Source organism: Neofelis nebulosa, chromosome 1 (genome assembly GCF_028018385.1).
Source record: "Neofelis nebulosa isolate mNeoNeb1 chromosome 1, mNeoNeb1.pri, whole genome shotgun sequence".
Lineage (NCBI taxonomy): Eukaryota > Metazoa > Chordata > Mammalia > Carnivora > Felidae > Neofelis > Neofelis nebulosa.
Window position 1 is genome coordinate 118,116,695 of NC_080782.1, and position 25,646 is coordinate 118,142,340.

Genomic DNA, 25,646 nt, shown 5'->3' on the forward strand with positions numbered 1-25,646 from the left:
TGTGCATGACTTCTCACAAGTCACGCTCCTGGCAAATTTGCTCGTAAGAACCTCAGTGCCCCGCAAATACATCGAACACGGCTTTAGCACCATCACCCATCAGATGGAGTAAGTGGAGATTTTGGTTTGAATGGTCAATATCCATCCAGAAATATAATTTTTTTAATGGAGTCTTAATCCTCAGAGTCAGACTCTTACAACACATGTTCAATAAGGCCTGAATTTGAATTTGCGAGCGTGGTTTTCCAAAGCCTGAATCTGGAAGCTCCTGGTAATAAGGTCCTAAAACCCCTGAAGTAAAACCTGTCTTTTCTTTTTCCCCTTCTTCTCTTTCTTTAATACCCTCTTTTTCCTCCTCTCCACACTTCTTCTGCCCCAACCCCTTCTGCAGATTCTCTTCTCTAATTTTCGTTACCGCATTCTTTACCTAGTTCCTCCTGTTTGCACTGTGCATAATCGGGAGGGGTGAAAGCTGGAAATAGAGCCTGATAAATTTCCTAGGGGCTCATGTGGCATCTCTGCACTCAAGTCTGTTTTGTCAGTTACACGAGGGGGGAAAAAAGGGGTGGGGGAGATCTGATGCCCAGATCTGCTGTGTATAAGCTGTGTGACCCGGAGAGGTCATTTTACTACCTCTGAACTTCTCCTGTCAATTTCCCCACCCTCCCTACTTCTCAGAGACTCTTTGAGGTTCTGGTGAGATTTTAAATGGCCAGCAACACGTGCAGATGCCATGGTTTTATAGTCTTTGTGAGGGACTGATGTATGTCACTGTGGACATCAGTGTGGGATAGATCAGTCCTGAGCGTGTCCAAGACATCCATTGAGATGTAGAAAGAAAATATTAGAATATCTATTTATATGTATTTTTGAATTGTGTCCTATTGTAACATCAATTTTTATGTATATGTTATGTATACCATATATTAGTACTGAAGTTCATGTATATAATTTATAAATGTATGTATATAGGAGGTGCCAATATTCACCAATAGGGGTACATGATCAAATGCTGTGGAGGTCACTCAGCTAAGGTAAACTTGTTGCCGTGGGTCTGCCCTCATTCTACAGTGACGTGACTGGCCCATCCCTCCCCATGTCTCTGCCCAGAAAAAGAAGCAATTGGCAAATTTGCAGTTGGCTTATGTGATTTCATCTTTTGTGTGTGTTGTGTGTGTGTGTCTGTTCTTTTTCCCTTCCTACAGAGTAAAAATCAGGTTCATCGTAGGGGTGAATACAATGTTTACAGCACATTCCAGAGCCATGAACCCGAGTTCGATTACCTGAAGAGTTTAGAAATAGAAGAAAAAATCAATAAAATAAGATGGCTCCCTCAGCAGAACGCAGCCTACTTCCTTCTGTCTACTAATGGTACGTGGAGGTGACTTTGCTTGTTTGGTATTTGGAGAGATGCTGTCAGCAAACCACATATTTCAATCTTTCCTGGGCTCAGTTTTTCTTTTTACCTTGTAAGCTATTTGAACAACTTAGAAACAATATTTGCAAGGTGCCTACCAGAGTGCCTGGCATAGAGTAAACCCTCAGTACATAGCAGGTATTCTTTTTAAAAATAACAAATTTATAACCGAATTAGGTGAGACCCATGATCTCCAGTTTTTGGTTAGTACAGATTACTTTTAGGTGTGTTTAGAATCTGACTTCCTTTCTTAAGATTCACTAAGTGTTTTTCTGGGAACACATTTCAGAAAACTCAACATGCCATCCCTATGCGTTTGGCATACTGATTAGAAATTATTAATCCCTGAATATATGTGGGGTTTATAAAGGAGATGTTTGTGTCTTCTTACACCATCAAATTCTTGGTCAAGAAGAAGAGGGGTGGACCCTTCCAAAGTATAGACCAAGAAGTGGTTTCTTTCTCTTTCTTCCCCCATTCTCTTCTTATATCATTTATTATTTTAGGGGGAGTTGATATCAGTAGGTCAGAGAGAAAGGATATGGGGGTTGAATAGAGAGACAAATTTCATGTGAATTTGGTAAACCTTTATACAGTGAAATAACCTGCCCTAAAGGCTCATAATACCCTTCTGAAAGAATCCATCCACGCTCAGAACAATTCAGAATAAAATCATATGGTAAAGGGAACTAATTGAATAGCATAAAAATTAAGAGGATTAGTGTATAAAAATTGAAAACCCCCTACCAAGCAAATAAGCTGGGAAGTGATTCATTTCATCTCATGTGTGAGTCTGTCTACAAGGACTATACGTGTAAATGTAAATCAGGAAGCAAGGGGTTTGCTTTTTGTCTATCCCCAACACTTACAGGGTAATGCTCATAGGTATGTAATATGATCAAACATATATTAACATTTTTAAAGGCTGACAGGAAACACACAGAAAGCTTTATCATGATTAATTTTGGATTGTGCATTTTGAGTGTCTTGTAAATTTGTTCCTTGTATCCTTTTAACACCTGTGAACCAAAAATCCTTTGGTTATAAACCCAGTGTAGAAATTTAAAACATGGCACTTCTGAAACAGCCAGTGTAGGCTTATTCAAGGATAGCTTATCTCAGATTCTAAGTCATTTAATTTTTTCTCAGAACTGTATGTATTGTTGGGTTTACTTTTTTCAACCCTGATTTCTTGAAAGTCAGACCACATGAATACTTTTTCCTCTTCCTCTTCTTCTTTCTCCTCCTCCTCCTCCTCCTCCTTCTCCTCCTTGTTTTGTTTTGCTGTTGAAATTTTACTCAAAGGCTCTGCATACCCAACACTTGAGAATAAAAGAGACTTCTGATGATTTTGACTTAATTATTTCAGGCAGAGGAAAAGTGTCTGATTATCTTATATGGCTAGCTTACTTGATATTATGAAACTGACCCTATTGATTATTACTATAAAATTCAAAGACTTATTAACTGCTTTGTGGGGGGGATGGGAAGGAAATCGTTGATATGCAATGAAGATTAATTATATAGCATAATGTTCTGTTAATTGAGTTTTTAAATAGTTTTTTGATTAACAAGGATATTATCTTCCCATTTGGGATGCTATTTCATATGCCAACAGCATCTCAAAATGATTCTTAGAAGAAAAATTCCCATGTTCTTTCACAATTTTCTTTTTTATACTAATATTGAGGTTGAGAATTCCCCTCAAGCCAAATAGGTTAACATGCAAAAATTAATGAAAGACAATTGGAATTACTGTACAAAAGAGAAAATGAAGATAGATGATAAGATTGTGTTTAAAAGCTGCCACAAGTAATGATAAACTACTCAGAGAGCCAGCCAGAAAAAAGAAAAGTCATTACTCACAGTAACAGCCACATGTTCCTTCGACTTTTTTATCCACAAAGCTTCAAGATACTGAGTCAAGAAAAATTGTGTGATAATAAAGTCGAGAATGACTCCAGGCAACCCAGCCATAGGGAATTGGATTGAATTCAGCATCAATTATCTTTTTAAAAAAATTGTACTTATCTCATTATAGTTGGGTACAGTTTTACATTCTACAAGCATATTTTGTCAACTTTACCATTTTTAATGAAAAGTAAAACCAACGCTCAATTTTCAATCTAGACTTTGAAAATATTTGCCTGGTGAAAACACCTTGCTTTATCTAGCTTTCTACTTCTGTTTTAATACTTATGATGAGAGGGAAAGGTATAATTGATTTGTTTTTGCATGCTATGAAAGAAGTATGTGCTCATTGTAAAAAAAGAAAATTTTTTTAGAAAATACTGAGAAGCAAAATGAAGATACTAAAGTGTTTACACCAAGAGAGAACTGCTATTAATGTATTTTAATGATAAAAAGCAGAGATGTGGATAAATGGATAAATCTTTTTGCTTCTTAATGAAAATGTGATTATTCTATAAGCTGTTCTGAAACAAGATTTTTTTCCTTAATAATATAACACTTAACCACAGAAATATCTTCCTAGTTGTTAAATGTTCTTCTAAAATACCACTGCATTTTCAACGACTGCATGGCATTTCCTTGTATCATTTTTCTAATTTACTGATAAATCTCCCAATAGTAGAACTTTAAATGTTAACAAATTCTGACTATTATAAATTATATTTTTATAGGAATATATGTTAATATGGGTAGATATGGTTAGGAAAAGGCATATTATAAACTATGCATAGCATGTTACATATATGAAAAGGTTGTATAATTACACATCAAATGTAATAAAAGGATGTGCACAAAATTTCCCTAATAGTTATCTTTGTCTAGTGGAATTGAGGGAGATTTTATTTTATTTTTTTACTTTCCAGCTTATTTTCATTTTTTACAATTATATTTACCACATGTAAAATGAAAGAAGGATAAAATGAGAGAATACAAAACCAGTACATGCAGTCTTACAATAGGTTCGTACCCATCCCCCAAAAATGCATAGAAGAAAATACTGCAAATATCTTTGCAAAACAGATATTGTCCCTGACTGGAGGAGGTATAGTTGATTCTTGCTTTTTGTGTTTTACCTATGATTTCTCCGTGTAGCAATGTGTCATTCGTAATAAGAAAAATAGAAGAATTGCCTTGCAAACGGGACGGGATATATTCCGAAGCCAAGCAGTAGAAAGTATTTGGTGTTAAAAGTCACTGGTCTGTGTTGTTCTGAGTCACAGCTGACCAGTCACTAACCAAGTGACTGTATAAATACAGCCTCTGTTTCAGTTTCTGACCCTAACATGCAGTGCAGTATTATAGCAGGATATCCAGAGAAGGGAGGCCCAGAGGAACGTTGGCATACAGATAGGACGATCTGAATTCAACTCAGTATCTAGGAAAGGCTTCCGTGCCTTCCGTCCCAGTACAAGCCAGAGGGGGGCACACAGTTCAGAGCACACCAATCTTACACTTGGCCGCCATGCCACGTGTGCCAGTAGACGTGACCAGCCTGAGTCCTCCCCAGAGAACAAGAGACAGGGGCACTTACCTGTTAAAGTAGCCAAATTGTTGCTGAAAGCCTACCTCAGGATGGGATGCATGTCAAACCTCTGAGGACGAGGCATTTGGTGGGGAGACATGGGGAGGTAAGATGAGGGGGGCAAAGGAGAAAGGGAACCCTGGGACAGGCTGGGTGAGGTGTGGCTCTTCTTCCAACAGTATTATGGAAGAAACAGGGTGTGCTGACATCATCACGGGATGAAGCTAATGCTGTCAGAGCAACAGGTTGTCATCAAAGAACAGTTGGCCACTTTGCGAATTCGAGTAACAGCTGCTATTTGTCAACCATTATTAGACACCCCAACCCTACGTTAAACACTGGGTTTCATTCAGTCCTTCTAAGAGCCCCATGAGGAAGACACTGTTTCTCCAAATCACAATTTAAGAAACTGAGGCATAGAGAAGTTAAGTGTCTTTATTTGTAAGGTTGAAATATTTGAGACATACTTATCCTAAAAAGTCGTTTGCTCTTCATCTGAAGTTCAGATTTAATTAGGCATTCTGTACTCTTTTTCCTGAAAAAACTATTGCGCCCATTTGTTTCTCACTGAAGAGATACTGGGCACCTACTACACAGGAATCCTGGTCCTTGGCCACGCGGCTGGCTGGAGTTGCGGTGAGGCCCAAGCTTGTCTGGTTCCAAAGCCAACCCTGGGCAGGCACAGGAAGATACAGAGAAGGCTTTTGAGTCCCTGCCCTGCACAAGAAAAGCTAGAGCAAGCACAAATAATGAATGCAGGACCTGTTCAGGAAAGCCTGCAAAGGGCACGTGACCCACACATACGTTCTGTTTGGCCCAAACACATCTTCTTAGGAAACAAATCAAAAGGCTGCAGATGGAGGTCACCATCTCCTGCCTTCCACGCCCTCAGTCCCTCTCACTCATTCCCCTGGCCTGCCTCACCCCTGTAGACATTGGAGATCTTGCCCTGTTTTATTGCAGTGGAGAATCACTGGGATCAGCAAGTAGTGTAAAGTGCTGGAACAGAACACAGTTGCAAAAGGTCATTTCCAGCTGGGACTCCAAGCCTGGAGACTGCAATGGGAGAGGAGCATTTTGATGAATGATCCTACCATTTTCTATCTCTGAGTATTGCTAGCAAGATGCACTGTGTAGATATGGGGTTCATTCTTTCACCCAACTAATATTTGTTGAACATCTTCTGTGTCCCAGGCACTGTTACAGGTGCTGGATGTGTAGTGATGAACAAGACAGAATCCCTGCCTCCAGGGACTTTATGTTCTAGTGAGGGAGGCATAACAAATATGTTGTCAGATAGTGAAACGTTCTAGGAGGAAACATAAAGCAGGGGGAGCAGCATGAGAATGGTGGGGACATTTTGATGCAGGTTGATTCAGAAAGGCCCCTCTGAGCGTGGGACACAAATAGAACCAAGTGAAGGGACAAGTCACGTGATGAGGAGGTAGAAGGCTTCCTGGCTAAAGGCACAGCTCGTGGGAAGCCTAAGGCTGGAGTGGGGATAATGTGAACAGGGAGCTATAAAGAAGCCATATGGCTGGAGCGCAGGGTGACTGGGGCTCACAGGGTAAGACCAGAAAGGATGAGGAACTCCAGGTGTGGCTCACGGAGGGCCTTTCAGGTCATGGTAAGGAAGTGCTTGGTGGGATAGGACTGAAATGGGAATATCTACCTCTCAGCGTTATTGTGAATATTAAATACATTTTCCATAGCAAATGCTGATAACATAGTTACATAGCTAATTCTGTATATGTAGCTGCTCTGATTCAGTGTTCAATAAATATTTTTACTGAATGAACCAAAATAACGTGTAAGCTCTAAATTTCATAGGCCATCGTCAGGAAAACCATTGGTCTCAGCACAGTGTATACTTTTGATTTGAAACATGAGCTCTGCCTTCCGATGACGTGAGATTTATTGTCGGAACCCTTGATGTGAACCAGCTTCTGTAGCATTTCCTTCCATCCTTACCTCCACCTCTCCCTGCTCCCCAACCCCCGCCCACCACCATCCACATAGAAGACTCCTTTTCAAGCTCATTTCACTGTAATTTTGATTTGCTCTGGTTGCCCTCCACAGATAAAACTGTGAAGCTGTGGAAAGTCAGCGAGCGTGATAAGAGGCCAGAAGGTTACAACCTGAAAGATGAGGAGGGCCGGCTCCGGGATCCTGCCACCATCACAACCTTGCGGGTGAGCCCAGCGGCAGCTTTGGCCACCGCCTTTCACTTCTCTTGGCCACCAGGCTCAGGGGAAGTGTTCCCGGGTTCAGCTGCATGTGGGTTGCTGCTAGAGGTTGGTTGCAACTATAACGTGTGAGTAAAGGAGGTGAAGTGGGAGCTCGACCTGTCTGAGTGTCTGGTGGCAGATGGCGGGGGGGGGGGGGGGGGGTGGGCAAGACAGGGGCCAGGCTCTGATGACTACAGATTCATGCATTTCTTTTAACCCCCTAGGACTCGCCCACGTGGCCACTGCCATGCATTACTATATGCTTAGCCTCTGTGTGCTCATGTTCTCTAAAATGTTTCTGTACTCAAGGCATAGGGGATGGGATGACCCACGTGGCAAGCTGGGGTTTCATGGTTCAGAACGTGAACTTCTGGATCTCATAGGCCTGGGTTTGAATTCTGCCACTCCGTAGAATCTCATGTAGTCACCTAACCCTTTTGAACTTGAGTCATGCAATTTGTTTTTAGTTTCTCTGTCTGTGAAACAGTGAACCTTCATACTTACTAAACTTTAAACGGTGCACCTCATACTTCACTAAAAATGTGCCCTCCTTCAGGAGGCTGGTAGTCAGTATATGATCTCTGCTATCAGTCTGAGTAGCTCCCTTTCTGCCTTCCAGAAAGTCACAGTCTGGTAAGGAAAGGATTTGGAGGTCTCCTATAAAAATGCTTATGACAGTAAATAGAGTAAGTTAAATGCAGTAAGTATCTGAGAGTTACAGTTCGATCAAAGGGTGAAGAAATTATATTTGGTTCTAGAGATCAGGAAAGGTCTCATAGGAAAGTGGTATTAAAAATGGATTTCTGGGGACACCTGGGTGGCCCAGGCAGTTAAACATCTGACTCTTCATTTTGGCCCAGGTTATTATGATTGCACAGTTTGTGGTATTGAGCCCCATGTCAGGCTCTGTGCTGACAGTGTGGAGCCTGCTTGGGATTTTTCTCTCTCTTCTCTGTCTCCCTTCCTCTGCTCGTGCTTGCTCTCTCTTTCTCTCTTTCAAAATAAATAAATAAACCTAAAAACAATTTTTTTTTTTTAAATGGATGTCTCAAGGCACCTGGGTGGCTCAGTTGATTAACCGTCCAGATCTTGATTTCAGCTCAGGTCATGATTTCTCAATTTGTGGGATACAGCCTCCTGTCAGGCTCTGTGCTATTAGCTTGGGATTCTCTCTCTTCCTCTCTCTCTGCCCATCCCCTGCTTTTGCACTCGCTCTCTCTCTCTCTCTCTCTCTCTCGCTTGCTCTTCTTTCAAAAATAAATAGGGGTGCCTTGGTGGCTTAGTTGGTTGAGCGTCTGATTTCGGCTTAGGTCATGATCTCACTGTTCATGAGTTCAAGCCCTGCGTCAGGCTCTGGGCTGACAGCTCAGAGCCTGGAGCCTGCTTCAGATTCTGTGTCTCCCTCTCTCTCTGACCCTCCCCTGCTCATGCTGTCTCTCTCTCTGTCTCAAAAATAAATAAACATTAAAAAAATTTTTTTTAATAAAAATTTTTAAGAAATGTATTTCTCAGAGCAAACTTTTAGGGGAAGGCTCTCTAAATACAAGGTAAAGTGGTTCAGGGCTTGGTGGTGAGTTTGGTTTTAGATGTGCATACTGTGAATGGTACAGCATTCCCAGATCCACATCTTGAGACCAGCCCTAGCCCCAAGGGACTTTCAAACCTTTCAAATATGTGTTTTCAGGTACCAGCTGCCCTACTAAAGACCAAAAACTGAGATCAGAGAGACAGTGCAGTACATGTAGGGAAAAGAGGTTGTCACCATAGGTTGAGAAGCAGATATGGGAACTGAAGGATCAGCATGTGCCTGGTTACCTTGCTTGTTTATTTGTTCATTAATTCATTAATTCATTTGTTCCTCTCTTTATTCAGTGGGTACTTTTTGAGCACAGGCTCAGTGCTGGCCACAGTGCTAGGCTATCATGTGTTTACCCAGTATTTGTGGTTACCTACTTTTTCTTTGAGCTTCTTCTGAGCAAACAAGCATTGGCTTCTCAGCTTCGTCTCATCAACCTGCTTCCTCAGCCTGAAGAATGGCCATGCAAGTCCTCTGTATCAGAGTGAGCTGATGGTCTAAATGCTCAGAGGTTTTGCAGACCTGAGGGTTGAGTAGTGAAGAGTATGGACATTGAGTCAGTCTGCCGTGGATTAGAAGTTTGGCTCTATTGCTTTCCAGCCAGGGACGTTGGTCATATGAACTAAACTCTTTATGCTTCCAAAGTCCCATGTGCATTACAAGGATTCACTGCCTCCCAGGAGTTTTGCAAGGATCCCATGCTCTATTGTGCGTGATGAAATGTTAGCCGGTGCAGTGTCTCATTCACACATAACAGTCGATAATGTTAGTTCCCTGCTGACCATTTAATATTATCTTCATCATTATCATTATCATGGCTGTTACTACTCCCTACTGACAGGAAAAAATGTATATTCTTGTCCTTTTCATATACTTTTTATACTGTGGTATTCATTCCACAAACTCTTCACTGATGTCTAGTAAGTGGCAGACAGTCTGCTGCCTATCCAAAGGGAGTAAGACCATCTGTAGCCCCTTGGAACTTTGCAATCCTGTAAGGAACACAGATGGCTTAGGTGCCACTGGGGGGTTCACGACATGAACTTCTGCCCACATGTCACCTTGTCCTTGTTTTCTCTGTGAATGGACTTTCTCAGATGCCATCTGTAGTTCCCACAATGAATTCCTGTTGGCTGTGGCATCCTATGGGACTTCATACATCTGTGGTTAGCTACTCAGAGATGTTGTCCCCATGATGAAGAGAAGGCCTATGTGCATGTTTCCTTTAGAGCAGAGATTCTCCCTAAGGTAAGACAGTGATGTTACAAAGTAGATTTTGTACATACCAGACATGGAAGGAAGCCTTGAGGTGTGGCTGGAAGTTTGAAAACCCCAGTTCTGATTCTTGCTTTCTTCTTAACCAGCTGTGTGACCCTGGGCCAGTGAATCACATTTCTTCTCTCCATGCTAGTTTCTAAGCTGCCACACAGAGGACTGCATAGTCTGTGCTTTTGTATCCATGGTCCTAGTTACAAATTCAGATCCCTGGGCCCCAGCCCCAGTGATTCCCTTTAGCAAATTGAGTGATCTTGAGGAATGGACATCTTTAACACAAGCCCCTGTAGTTAAGACAGTAGGTCTGTGGTCACTGGATTCTATCATCTTTTAAGGTTCCCCTGAGCTATCATTTTTTATGAGCCTCTGCTACTTTTCAATCATTTCAATAGTTATTGTACCAACCTGAGAGACACATTTGCTATAATATTGTAATTACCCATATTCGATTTCACCCCATCTACTTTCCTAGGCTTTCAAATATACTGTGTTTCGGTGTAATCATCCACCCTGCAGCATTCTTGGATGAAAACACTGAAAAGGCCAGCCTCCTTTCCTTTTTGATCCCAGTTGTAGAAGAAAAAAAAAACCCAAGCAACTCTGAAGACCTGGGATTCAGAACAATGACTCCAAACAGAAAATGAGCTGACGTGATATTAATCAGCCTGTATTTTACTAACATGCTCCTCTCTCAAAATTTGCATTGCCAGCATTTGTAGCTTTTCCCCCCTTCCCTGTCTAATGATTACCTCTCGCTCACTTTCATAGTTTCCAGTTCTATGTGGATCTTGAGAGTGAGAATGTTTAATAATACCCGACAGCTAATTAATCCTCACTGAGTAATGAACCTGATCTGTTTCAGTGCTAGGAGGCTCAGCTTTTCAAAGCAAGAATGTGGCTATTTTTTTTCCCTTTTTTCATGGAAGATAGCTTTTTCAATCCAGTCACTCATTACCCAAAGAGACTATGAGAAGCACTTCTGTGAAAACCATATCTCCTGCTCAGTATCATAACATTGAAAGCAATAATCATAATGATAATTTAATAATAACACCTCATAACTATAAAATTCCATTTATATCACAAAGTGTTGTTTGTTTTTTTTTTTTTTTACCTAATCCCTTGATTCATCTTCAGAACAGCCAGTGAGAAAGGATAAGTATTTGGCCGGTGAAAATGCTGGCATCTAGTATTTATTGAGCATTTATTATATCCCATGCATCATACTGCACACTCTTTCTGCACTAGCTACCACATGACGTATGGTTCGCCATTAAATACTCATTTGTACAGATGAAGCTCAGAGAGGTTAAGTAATATGCCCAAGATCATGCAGGGCTAAGAATCAAATCTTGACCTACTTTGCTCTTGGACCTGAGCCCTTAAACCTAGTGCAGACTCAGAGAAGTGACTTGTCCATTGTCTGCCAACTGGTTATTCCAGAGCTGGGACTAAAAATCTTACACTTGGACACAGACATTTGAGGATTTGAAATGTTTTTTTCTTAATTAGTGCCATTATTATTCTAGGATAGTGTCTGTCTGTCTCTCTCTCCCTTTCCACCCCATCCTCTTTCTTTCTTACCCACACGTTCATACACAGTGAGTTTCCAGATCTCTGACCTCAGCATGCAGAAGCAATGACCCTGAGGTCTTCTGCAGCTCTACTTAGCATGATTCTTCCTGCCCTTCTTTCCTTGTCTCCCAATACCCAGAGGTAAGAAACCCTCAGAGCCCCTTTCTAGGCAACAGAAACTCATAGTTCAAGTAACTTCATCAGCCTGGGATGGGAGCTGAGTGGTGAGAAATCACACTTAGCATATTTCTCCCTGCAGGATGAGCCTGGAGTTATTATTCACCTCATTATGGTTGGCTGCCAGTGTCCTGGAAACCTAGGCCAGATTGGAATTTGCTTTTTAACTGGTTATAAATAGAGATTTCAGAAGGTGTGATCTACCAAGCTGTGACTTGCCGTAACCTCTCCCAAAAATAAAGGGGATGTAATGAATTCCTGTTTTTAATGGATTTTATCTAAATATTCCTTACAGTTAATGTTAATAATAATAATAATAATAATAATAATAGCCATGTTTATTACATGCTTACTATATGCCAGGTGCTGCGTTTCACATCTCTGTACCAAGTAGTTCTAACAGTAACTCTGCCAGGGACATTCTGTTATTCTCTCTTGACCATCCAGAGCCTTCCTCCCTCAGAGAAGCTCCCCTAGAATACCAGAGGGAACATTGCACACTCACATCTTCCCATTCACTCTCGGTGGCTTTACCCTCCCCCTCTTTTGTTAGCTTGTATCCTTACCTGAGAAACCGTTTGTCCATTTTCTGCTGCCTCTCCACCTCCACTCAAATGTAGGCTCCAAGAGAAAGGAACCACATTGTGTTTTCTCCCACAGCTCCAACACCTAGAAGAGTGTGTGGCACATGGTCGGCCATGTATTTGTTAATTGAATGCATTACACAGAAGTGGAAACAGAGTCTTAGAGTAGACAAGGATTTCTCCCAAGATCTCATGGCTAGAAAATGCCAGGACTGGGATTGAAACCTAGTCTATCTGACTCCCAAGTTTTCATGATGATTTCTTATAGCCTCTGTCTTCTAAGAAAATACTAATTCATGATTGTAGGGCAGGGCACTTGCATTATTTGTGTTTCTCAGAATTCTTGGGCAAAGCTTTCTTTTTTTTTTTTTAATGTTTATTTATTTTTGAGACAGAGAGAGACAGAGCATGAACGGGGGAGGGGCAGAGAGAGAGGGAGACATAGAATCAGAAGCAGGCTCCAGGCTCTGAGCCATCAGCCCAGAGCCCAACGTGGGGCTCGAACTCACGGACCGCGAGATCGTGACCTGAGCTGAAGTCGGACGCTTAACCGACTGAGCCACCCAGACGCCCCAAAGGTGCAAAGCTTTCTTAATGTATGAGCTTGACTTTGGTAGGGAGGAAGGAACATGGGTGAGGGTCACAAAGGCTTTTCTGCCACAGGGTGGGCATACAATGGATGCACTGTTTTTTAGAAAGATTAAAGACAGAAAGATTAAATGACATCCTGTTTTATGCACGTACCTTTTGCTGGTGACTACTTCTGTCTTCCTCTCAGCCTCAGGACACACACCTGTGGCTTCCTAGGCTAATGTTTTTCCACATAGAATGATCCTGATGTTTGCAAATCTCATCAGTGGCTATTTGCATATCCCCCTACCCACAGTCTAAAACCATGGCCAGTCAGCAAGAGCGTTTGCTAGCTCTGAATTCTGAAAGGGTCTTCTCAGGGATTGTGGCTAACAGGTCATGGGGTTAGTAAGGCTGACTACACAGAATAGCTGTTTTCCCAGAAATGATTCTTTCTGTGAAACAACTAGTTTCACTACCTGATCTGTTTTCTAAAGAACTGATTAAATAGACCAGTGGTTTAAGTGTACTGATAGCCACTACATTTGTTCAGCCTCCCCTAGTGACAGGCTCCGGGCTGAGCTGTGTAATATATGTTTTACAATTCTTTCTTCATCACAATCCTATGCCTTAGGCATCATGCCCATTTTACAGATGTGTAAACAGAGGCTCAAGGAGGTAAGTACTGGCTTAAGGCCCCACAGATAATTAGTGGCAAAGCCAAGAATGGAGTGCAGGTCTATCTGACCCCAGAGGTCTTACCAGTTACCATTACACAGGACTATTTGTTTTGTGGTCCATTATCCCGACAACAATAAGGGTAATAACATCTGACATGTAGAACTTGTAATGTATTTGTATCCTATTTACTGAGTGCCCACTGTGTGTCAAGCACCGTGCTAAGTATGTACTACCAAGTAGATCTCACAAAGATGAGCGAAACACACTCCCTTCCCTCGAGAGAAAGGAGGGGACCAATGCAAGTGGGTGCAACATGAAATTAATTGAAGCAGTAGTTATTAAACTGCAGAGTGCTTCAAGGGCACCTGGTATGCTCTGTAGCACACGGTCCTTAGCTTTATCACTAGGGATTCTGGTTTAGGAAGTCTGAATGGTACCAACTGATGTCTTTGATGAGACCCCTCCTGGAAAACCCCCAGGTGGTTCTGATGCATGAGATGCCTGGGCCACCCTTTGAGAAACACTGGGTAGGATAAATGTCCTAAGAAGAGCACAGAAATGTGCCATGTTGGGGAAAGAACAGAAGGGAAGAGGTGCAGGATTGGGATGGAGTTTCCAGTATGCATCTTGAAGGATAGATGTTCTTTCAAGCTGGGGATCTCATTTGATGCTCCCCAGGATCCTGGATGGCAAGAAGGACATGAATAGATACATTCCTCTTTCTAGTGGTATGGATGTAATTCTCCCCATTATCAAAGGAGGAAAGTGAGGCTCGAGAAGCAGACACTTTGTGCTTTGTGCAGACACAACCCCAGGTTTTCTTGCTGCTTCTGTGATGCCCACATGGTGATGCTCACTCCAGGAGGATGGGTGAGCCCAGGCCACTTTTAGGGCAAGTTACAGGATGAGTCGCGATCGGCCATCACTGCCCAGGTTTTAATTTTGGTTTTATGCTTTGATAGCCAAGGCCTCTTGGGACACAGATACAGCCTCCCCGTGCCCATTTTTAATTTTTCGAGACTTCATTTTGTGATTTATTGCTGCTCTGGGGACTTAATATCCAATCCTTTTACAGTTTCATCTCCCCTTTCCTTATATTTGTTGCAAATAACAATGAAGAGTTTAGCTACTGCAGTGAAAATCAATCAAGCCTGTTCCATATTCACAGGCCTGCAATGGCCCCCGGATGGCCCCCTGGATCAGATTAACTGTGTGAATGTGTCACTCTGGTGGGGGTCATTTCTCAGCCTTGCCTCCATCCCTCCCCCTCCTGCCTCCGCGGGTGGATATTGAGATTTCCCATTGATTGACTGCCCTGAAAGCGAATGCTGGCATGTGATGTGTGTAACTCAGCGGGACGCACATAGTCTGTGTTTATGAAAATAAATAATAATTTCTGTTATCATTATTGATTGCCATCATTATCTGATTGTATCTGTGTGTGTCATGGGGTTTCAGTTATGGGATCAGAAAGCACTCCACAGGAGCCTCAGGCACTACCCTCCTGACAAGCCTCTGTGTTTTGACACGTTTCGCCTCTTGGGGGTGAGGGTTGTGGATGTCCCTCTCCTGTTCTTTGGCTAATGTTTGGTGAGACAGTGTTAGTTGTGTGCAGTGTTAGGGCACTGGAATTCCATTGGAATGGGAATAAGGGCAGCAAACATTGATTGAGCATTTGCTGTGTTCCAGGGACACTTTACCTGTATTGGCTGACTTAATCTTCGAGTTACACCTATCATGTAGCTACTGAAACAAACCTCATCTTAGAGATGTGGGACCTGAAGTCAGAGAGGTTAAGCAATGTGCCTGAGGTCACACAGCTGGTAGGTGTTAGTGTTTGGACTTGAATTCATGTTTTTACTATCCTTCCGCTTGCATTAAAGTAGAATATCTGGTATACTCATCTGACTCTTCATTGTAAAGCAAACTCTGAGTAAGCAGTAACTCTAGAGAACAACCTGTCAAGGAATCTGTAGAAGCTGCTGGTGCCTTGGGCACATTTTGTTTTGGGAGAAGGTGGAGCAGGAAGGATACATGGAACTAGGTCACGGTTTACCAAACAGGGATGATCATCAGACTCTGGGAACGTCTTCAGTTATCCCCAGCTCACTGACTCTGAACATGCAGGAGCAAAGCCAGGGGATCTTCTCCCCTCTCAGCTGTATCCCGGGCAGTCCCAAAGACCACCTGGGTTCGAGGGCCATTGGCGTGATGACCTCAAAGGTCCGCTCCAAGGTCAAGGTTCTCTGGTTTCATTTTCTTTGTCTTCTTTGTCTTCTTCTCTCTTCCTCACCTGAAGGTTCTATACAGGATAATCTGAGGGCAATCTTTACTATCAAAATAAGGTTGGCACTACACTAAGTTTCCATAAAGTGATTTGTGATTTGGAGTAAGCTTCTGCACGTCAGTGAGGTTGTGTGTGAGTGGTTCTGCCCTTTAAAACTCAAGTTCTTGGGGCACCTGGGTGACTCAGTCAGTTGAGCGTCCAACTCTTGATTTCACCTCAGGTCATGATCTTGCTATTTGTGAATTCAAGCCCTGTGGTGGGCGCCACATTGACAGTGCAGAGCCTGCTTGGGATTCTCTCTCTCCCTGTCTCTCTGCCCCTCCCCTACTCGCTCTCTCTGTCTCTCTCTCAAAATAAACTAAAAAAAAATAATTGTAAAACTCAAGTTATTTTCCTATCCTACTCCTTGTGGAATCAGGGGGCAGCCTATCTGATGGCCAGGGTACTCTAAAACTTAACACTATTGAGACATTAATTAAACACATACTGTGTGCCAGACTTTCCACTGGGCACGTTATAAACACCATCTCATTACAGCCTGACAGCAGCCCTGTGGGGTGGGTGGTGCTGTTATTCCCATTTTACAGATAAGGAGATTTAATTCAGAGAGCTGAAGTGACTGGCCCACCGGCTATAGCTGCTAAGAGGCAGAGTCGCATTTTTAACCAGATTCACACTGACTCCAGAGTCTGTGATTTTAACACTATACTGCAGTGTCTGCAGGAAAGGGCTAGGGCTCTGACCACCTGTCAGCCATCATCTGTAAAATGGAAGTCACTATACATTCTTCCTATAAAGGTCATGCTAATAAAATAGAGTAACAGGCTGACAGTGTGTAGCTTGATGCCTTGTGAACAGTACATGGTCAGCATTATTACCTTTCTCCTCTCCCCTCCCTTCTTGTCTGTCACCTGGACACCAAGAGTTTCAGGAAAGTCTCATGAATATAATTGTAAATGTTCAAAGCAATGTTACAGCTGAGACCAGTAATCCATTGTGCTTTATTCTGAACGTGTGTTTATACTGACTCTCCAAAGCTGCCTCAGATTCAGAGTGTATTCACTGACAATAAATATCTTCTTTCATCTGAAAGCTACCTTTGTTCTGCTGCATTTACAGTGTCATAATCAGATCCAACATAAATGCAAATATAAGCAGACTCCTATACCTGATTTAAGATCCAGTTCTCTTTGTCTCTCACTCCCACCCCCTTTGGAAGGCTACCATGGCTTCTGGAATGTGGTAGGAACTAGTTAGTAAATGCCACTCCCCATATGTATACTTAATGGCAATAGGAAGCTGAGAAGTCCACTAGCATGAGAAAAAGAAAAGAACCACATTAGTGAAGAAAATCGCAGTGTTCAATGGCCTCTGATAGAGTTTATCTTGAGATTGCCTGGTCATGAGGCAGGACAGTATTCTAGACTCTGAGTCATTCTCTTCCTGACTCTGGTCATTAGCTCATCTGAATTTCAGAGATGTGGTAAGGCTAGCCAGGCGAGGCAGGCTGCTGGACTTTTTTAAGCTCTGCAAGCAAGGATGTCTCCACTGTGTCAAACCTAATTCACACTGATCCAGGTGGGTTTTTCTCAAAAGAGAAGTTATCAGTATTATTTTCCTGGTCTTTTCCTTTAAAGGGCCCTCTGTATGTTTTTACAGTAAATGAAAATCCTAGCACAACTGGATGATTCCAAGAGAAAAGTAGCTCCGTTTTCTGAATTACTCAGGTGGAGTTCTCTGAATTTTCAGTGTGATGGGAAAGACATTGTCCCTGGACCAGGTCCTGGCTCACTGTTGCTAGAGGGAGAGGTGTGAGTGCCAATCCCTAAAGCAACATGTGGGCGTGTGTGGGCGTGCAGTGCTTGTGGCACAATGCCAAGCAGGGCATTGCTCAAGAAACCTTAGAATGTCAGCAAAGCCTAGAACTGATTTGTAGTTGTTTTTTGGTTAGACTTACTTAACCAGAGATCAGAAATATATGCCTAGATCCCTTTTGCTACCAGCTTATGCGAAGAACTAATTTGAATTCACAAAAATTCTAGGGCATCTGCTCATGATGCATAAGATTTTTGTAGAAAATAATTAACACAAATGGGTTTGGAATCAAGTTCAATTGAAGATATAGTCCCTTTGATCCTAGTATGTTGTAAGCCAGGCTTTACCTGGTACATAAAGGTAAGCATTTTGCATTGCTGTCCTTACCTGAGAAAAAGATTTTAAATATTTCCCTAGAGGTTAATGTACAGAAAGATACTTCGGGGGTTGGGTACATAAGAAACTGGTTGGAGGAAAACCTAAGGGTACTTGCATGTTAAAAGAGATGGTTATAAGCAGAAAAAAAAATATGTATTTAATTCTTTGGTTTCCATAAAATAATTGAGCCACAAGAAAGGAATTTTCTACCTGAAAGGTGTTAATTTGTGTTTACTTACTTAATTTGTTGTCATCAGATGATGAGTTGGGCTCATGTTCTTTACCAAAAAAATGTTAAAGGTAGTGATAAAAACCTATACACATTCATTCTCACAAATGTTTCTTGCTCAAGAGTATATGGGGAAACTCTCACTTAAACACATTTAAACAGACGTATTTCAGGATTTCTCGAGACCTTTAATATACGGATACATGCTGTCAAACTCTAAGATACATGAGGTATTTTCCACCCAGCTTCATTGACCATGAAAAGCCCTTTGCTCAGTTCATGGGATCCCTTTCTTTATGACATTCTCCTCAAAATGTGGTCTTTGGCCCAGTGGCAGTCTATAGATAAGGCACCAGAATATGAATCATCACATCACCAAGCCACTTCCTAGTTCAGCGGACACTTTAGTTTTCTATAGCCACACCTTGTCAGTGAATGAAGCTATGCATTGATTCGATTCTGTCTTTAGCTTCTTATGTTATCACAGACGTAACAACAAACAGCTTGTGGATCTGTTATTTCAAATAGCACATCTCTGGACCCCACTTTGGGAAATGCCCTCTGAAAGAATTGGGTCAAGCCAAGGAGAAGTTCACCTGGCAGCATTTTCATTAAGTTCTTACTGCCTTCCAGCCATAGAATGTGATGAGGAACGATTCTTAATAGAGGCTCTCTCTTGACTTTCAAGTTCATTAACATTAACTGAGCACTTACTAGTGCCTGATACAGCACCAGGCACTTTGCATGCTTCCCCATTGAATTTTCACCTTAACCCCATGAGCTTAAAACTGTTGTGGCCATTTCAGATGAGGAAACTGCTCCATGTAGAGAAAGCAATTTGTGCACATTTGCTCACTAGCAAGTGGCAGAACCAGAGTGCACCCTGGTCCTCTGACACTAGACTCCCCCACTCTTAACCACCATAGTATCTGGCTTCCCAAAAGCAATGATTTTCAACTGTCTGACGATGGAGGTTTTATCCCATTGTCATGAAGACCTCCTGAGGCAGAAATGCCACATTAGCCAATCTAGAAACCATCACTGTTCACACGTTTCCTTCTGTGTAGCTTAACATCTGTCAAATCTGCATTTATGGAAAGAAGGGTCCACATCTGTAGTCATAGATAGACATGTGTGCCCTCGTGGGGATGATGATCAGTGAGAAACTAGGTGGTTATGCACTTTTATGTCAAAGCATAATGGCGCCCACTTCCTGTGTCTATGCTTGGTATTACAGTCAGTCCTGTGGTATATTTCAACTCTGCCTGAGCTCTTCTCAGCATTTTTTATCTGCTCTGTGATTCCACTTCCTCTCATTATTTCAGGGGTTTAGGGTTCTGCAACTTTGAATTAAATAAGGGCATTGTCTGTTTAATGTCAAAACATCTAGACACAAGGGGTGCAAATTTAAATTATCCCATTTTGGTACCAAAAAGCAGATGTTTAGAAACATCTGAAAGCTTCACTTAAAAAAAAAATAAAATCATTTGCTCTCCAAATTCAAAGAGCATCTGAGAAAAGCATTCTGGGTGAGGTGGGCAGGGAAAGGGTGGGGGGAGTGGCAGAGGAACATAAGATTATCAACGAGTGTAGGACTAATAAGGTTAGATATTGAGTCAGAAGTGACAAAGCCATATTTGGTTACCACTGTTCTTTCCCACAGTAAAGTCATCTCTGCACATGAACTCACAGTTGACTGTCACATCAGTCCTGATTAAATATGCCTTTGCCCTAGGTAATGGTCAAATCAACTAAGAACAGATGCCCCACCCAGGTCTTTTATTCATTTTCTCCGTAATTCTTCAAGTACTTCTTGAGTCCCTGCTGGAAGCCAGGCACTGCGTTGGGCCCTGGACTTGAAGCAGTGAACATGAATGCCCAGTTCCTGCCCTCAAGGATCTTACTGTCTCTTTTGGTTGGAAAGGGTGTGAATCAAATGCCCCCTAATGTGAAACTGACACCAGGTGGGGCCTGCAGAAGAGAGGTAGATGGTACACAGGAGAACAGACCAGAGAATTTGATCCATTTGGAGAGAGCAGAGAATAAGGCCATGAGGTGGGAAGTTGCACAGGTGACCAGGAGATGGAATGAAGGCCATAGTGCCTGAAAAGTCTGAGCACAGGGAGATAGGTGGTACCAGTGAGGTGCAGGTGACAAGGCAGGCAGGTCATGCCCAGACCATTGGGCATCATAGACCTTACGAAGGAAGTTGCTCTTTCCTCCCAAGAGTGGTGCAAGCCCTTTCTTCTCTGCAGTGGTCATTTTTGGAAACAGCCCTTCTTTGCTCACATAATTAAAGGTTCTGCACCCAAGACAGGGTGTACATCATGGTAGAAAAGCTGTCGGCACAAACCAGGAAGTTCCTGGAAGATAGGAAGCATTTAAGTTGAAGAAGCAAATGGCATCTTGTCAGTGTGGCCATGTTGCCCTCCAGCCCTTTGACTGCCACTGTTTTGATACATGTCAGGGCATGGCCTCCACGGACCTTCTCCAATATGAAGGCATCCTCCCTCCAAGGTGAATCCTCTTGTGAGTGATTGAATTGTTTGGAGGGTCATAGAACCTGACAGCTCCCTATTACACAAAGGAAAAGATAAGCTTCCGATTAGTCCTGAGGCTGGAGGAAGCCAAGACAGAGTGCACCTGTCAAAACTGCTTACGACATATAAATCATTACCTCAATTTTCCATGCAAGAGTTGGGCCAGAGAGAAAAAAGTGACCGAGGTTGGTTAGCAGTGCAGAACCATTTTAAAAAGCTCTCGTCTGCCTCCAAAGCAGGATTTGCTCTGCTATCCATGCAGAGAGAATGGAGCCCCGTGCCCAGAGGAATGACAGAGACAAATGCCCACTGGCTCCAGGAAGGGGCAATTTGCTTCTCTGGCATTTACCGAGGGCTCTTATCACTCATCTAACAAGATCAGCCTCCACAGCTTTCCCAGACTCCAAAGGAGAGCATGTTTGGTATTGTGCTTGTTCTTTGTGTGTTCCTCAGTTTCCCTTGATTTCCCATGTGTGGCCCTCGATTTCCCTCTATTTCTCTAATCGCCATAGTAATCATGGTTATTGTCATCATTTTCCTTCTCCCATTCACTGGCCAAAAATCTCCAAGATAGTCAAGGATCAACTATGGCTACCCTGCTGCCCCCATAGTCCAGGATATCAAAGTATATCTAGGGACAGAAAACAACATAAAACTGAAAAAAATGATTGAATGAAAGACAGCAAGTCTGAAGATCCTCAATAAAAATGTAAAAGCTTAAATTGATTGGACATTACCCAAATATTCATTTCCTTTTATGTTCCCTGAATTACCAAGTAGCTAGCAAAATGTGAGGGCCGGGAACACTCCATTTGGAGAAGCCCTGAGTAAACCCAAACTACTAACTTGTACAGCACATCTACAGAAATGCTGCCTTCTGCTTCTTCTGGGTATACAAAACTGGGGTGGAAACTCATTCATTCCAGGATAGACCCAGTCCCCAGAGCTTTTGCAAGGGACTTTGGTCCCTAAGTCACCTGCATTAGAAGGGCCACTGTGTGTTTGTCCAGCTCACATATTCCTCTTGCCAGTGGGACTGTTCTTTTTTTCCATCTTCATGTATTTTAAAAAGAAGCATATCTTCAGAATCACAACACAGCCCAAAATGTGTTGGCTGCCAGTTTAAATTCCCCAGGACTTCGAAATGCAATTTATTTTCTGTGGACAAACCCAAAATATGAGTCAAGACAGTACACAGAGGGATGTGGGAGCTGAAGGAACAAGTCACATGGATACTTTAAAATAAAACAGAATAATTGCTTGTTTGTTCAGAATGTGTGAGCAAAATGTTCTTATTGCCAGAAGAAATGTGAGGCTGACTTATTTCTACTTACCCTCTGGTAAGGGAGGGAGGCCCACGGTTGGAACTGTTCTGGGAGAGAGTCTCGTATAGCGGTATAAAAGTCTAGTATAGCAGTCTTTAGAGTAATAGCTCTGGATTCAAATCCCAGCTCTGTTATTGTAAGGCTTTGGGCCTTTTATTAAGCTCTGAAAGTATTGATTTTATCATCGATAACATACCTACATCATAGTACTTCTTATCAGAAAACAATACTGGCATAGGATCTGGCTTTTAGCATTAACCATTTGATAATAGGTAGCTGGCTCCAGTTTGAAAATGAGGAATCCTCACAACAGAGAGATAATGGGTAGACCCCAGTTGTTGCTTTTGGATGGAAGCATACAGTTTTTTTTTTTAATATTTATTTATTTTTGAGAGAGAGAGACAGAGCATGAGCGGGGGAGAGGCAGAAAGAGAGGGAGACACAGAATCCTAAGCAGGCTGCAGGCTCTGAGCTGTCAGCACAGAGCCCAACACGGGGCTCAAAGCCACGTACCGCAATATCTTGACCTGAGCCAAAGTCAGATGCTCAACCAACTGAGCCACCCAGATGTCCCTGTAAGCATACAGTTCTGAGGACAGGTAGGAAGGGAGGGACTTCTAACTTGATCAAATGACTAGAGTTCATCTGCCTAACCACATCAACCTGAATACTTAAGGCTCATCAGTGAATGTTCCTATCACTGGCCTAAAGGATATACCCATTAAAGATTCATAAATATATACATACATGACAGACTCTGAGAAGGAAAAAAAATAAAAACCTGTAAATGAAGATAAGGAGATAATGGAGAATAACTCATCAATTTGAGTCTCTGTGGATAAAGTCGAGGTGTGTTCCCGTGCTGTAACACCCTTTTCTGAAAGACCAGTGAACTTTTAAGTTGTCACGGGGCTGAGAAAAGTGATGTGCTTAGCAGTAAGCACTTCTTTGTAGACAAGAAGCTGCAGCCATCTCCTGTGAGTGGCCTCTGGAATAATAGCACAATAATAGTTCCCCACAAGGTTGCTAAAAGTTGGCTCAAGACTCTGGTGGCAAATCTTCTTTTAGATTCTCTGCCTCACCCTGCAACCATCAGCCACCAAAAGTGCAGAATTATCTCCCTAGGTCAAAGGATCCACTGTCAGATGTTAGACCTTCCCTCTTTATTTTCTATTAGCAATGAAGAAAAACCTTCCGTGCATGTCACGTTTCCTTAAAAAACAGCCAAAAAAAGTTCTTTTGCTATTTTCTCCTTTGTCTTCACCACCGAGAAGAGAATTCTATTTTTTTCTTCCAGCACAAGCTCATTATTAATCTATTTCATATTCACAAATTCAAATTCAACATTAGACATTAAAATTGACCTAGCAGAAATTTTCCCCTTAATTGGACTGCTTTTCTATAGAAACCACACTGCCAGCATCTGTGGTAAGATATGTTCTGGAAAAACAATGTGCCAGGCCAAATGATCAGGTGGAATTAGATTGCTCTCTCTTTCTGTTTGCTAACAACGCTATGCCTTTGCATAATTCTTACTGATTATCAGAAGGGAAAAAGCTATAACTCAGGAAGAGATGAGCTTTATTGGCATTGGTCCCTTCTAGGGAGGGGAAAAAATATATATGAGCAGAAGCATTTGCAAGTGCCTTATATGTTGAGAGATTGAAATTCCAAACAGTCTGTAAACTTAGCTTGCCTAAATCTGCAACCTTGAAAAATGAAAATGCTTCCCTATATTTGGTATCATAACTCAAGAGCTGGGTTATCTCCTTTTCTATAATTAAAGACAAAAAAAAACATATATACCTATAAATATATCTAGAAAAGAATGTCAATTTAAACCAGACAGTTCTCATGAAGGAAAAATAAATAGTTGGGGAGAGTCTTGAGTCAGACCCCTTCAAAGACTTGGAAATTAACAAGAGAGCCTTAAGTGAACACTCCAACCTGGACAGACAGCAGCAGGTTCTCCTTGTAAAGGAAGAGAGGTCTGTCTGCCACCTTTATTTGTTTACATGCTGAACTTCACTGTGGTTCCACTTTCCCTAATAGTCCTCATGCACCTCCATTTCTGCAAGTAGTTTCCCCTGTCAAGATAGATCACATAACTTTCATCTGTAACATTTGGACAAATTCTGCTTAGCCTTCCTGTGTCTTTTTTTTGTAAGGTGTTTTGTTTTTGTTTGTTTTTGTTTTTGTTTTTTTGAGAGAGAGAGAGAGCACAATTGGGGTAAGAGCAGAGAGAGAGGGGAACATAGGATCTGAAGCAGGCTCCACACTGACAGCAGAGAGCCTGATGCTGATGCCGGGGCTTGAACTTAGGAAGCTTAACCAACTGAGCCACCAAGGCGCCCTGCCTTTCTGTGTCTTTTGAGGCATCCCCCACTCCAGTGCTCTCCTTGTTGAGAAGCTATTCCTTTGCCTCCAATTTTAGATCCCCCTCCTTTCTCTGGGAGAGTCCACAGAAAGTCTGCTCCCTGAACAAATCTAGGTCTCCTTTGACCCTGTCATTATGAGACTTCGTCCCAGTTTCCTATACTCCAAACAGCTTCAGGTGTCTGTCAGTATCAAGGCCAACTATGTGGTTTGATGGTTTGATGCTTGTTCGCCAACAAAACTGATGCTTTAAAAAAAGGGAGGGGGGGGGAGGGCTTTCCTTTGGAGGACTTGAAGAATCTTACTTCATAATCTTCTTCCCCTGTGAAATTTACATTTTTTGCCTCCTTGGACATCTCCCATTGTGAAAACTGCAGCAAGTGATTTTCCTCATCTGTGTCTTTGTTCTTGGCACATTCTTACTTGTCGATCAATAAATGACCCCCTGCCAAGCCCAGCAGCCTGGCTTCCTTCTTCACCTCTTCCATTCTCTTTTTCTGTTTAAAAAAGAGCTCATTAGTTTTCTCTTAACCTCCTGTGACATCTTCTCTTTATTCTCTGCCTTTGTTTTGCTTATCATTTAACTTAATTCTCAGTCCAACTGTCCTCATCTGCACCTGCCTTGATTCTCTGCATTTTTCCCTTTAATAGCCAGAAGTTAATGAGACAACCATTGGCGTCACAAGCTCCTTTTCTGATCATGCCATGATAAGGAAACAGGATTTAAATGGCAGTGGCAGGTGACACGATAGCCATAAAACCATAGTAGGGTCATAGGTGGGTAGTTTTGTGCTCGCTAGGGTGGATAGGGCCTGGTGTCAGAGCTGTGCCTCCATTTCCTCATCTGCGAAGTAAGGTTACCCCTCCCATATTGCCTTTGTTGCATTTGGTGGTTGTGTGGATTAAAGGAGATAAATCATGTCATGTGCTTGATGGAGTGGCGTATAGTCAGCCCCCTAGAAGCATTAGGTACTATCATGATTATAGAAAGCAAGTATAAGAGACAGTCTCTCACACCTTCCTGGTTTTGGAATCTGTAGCTACAGATGTGTGAAGGAAGGATACAGTAATGGCCAGCCAAGGTACCCGCTCTCTCTTTGCGTATACAAAGAGCTTGTCA

The 25,646-nt window shown here is 42.2% G+C and overlaps 1 protein-coding gene across 13 annotated transcripts in view; it reads left to right on the plus strand.

The window, feature by feature from the left end:
• The window catches only part of PPP2R2B (protein phosphatase 2 regulatory subunit Bbeta), a 509,802-nt gene that overhangs the window by 405,046 nt on the left and 79,110 nt on the right, over positions 1-25,646 (plus strand). For 12 of the 13 annotated variants that reach the window (XM_058732601.1, XM_058732604.1, XM_058732596.1 and 9 more), the window contains 2 exons: positions 1,206-1,371; positions 6,990-7,102. In XM_058732601.1, coding sequence (XP_058588584.1) covers positions 1,206-1,371; positions 6,990-7,102 — 279 coding nt within the window. The remainder of the gene's footprint in view (positions 1-1,205; positions 1,372-6,989; positions 7,103-25,646) is intronic. The other variant, XM_058732599.1, reaches the window with a different exon arrangement.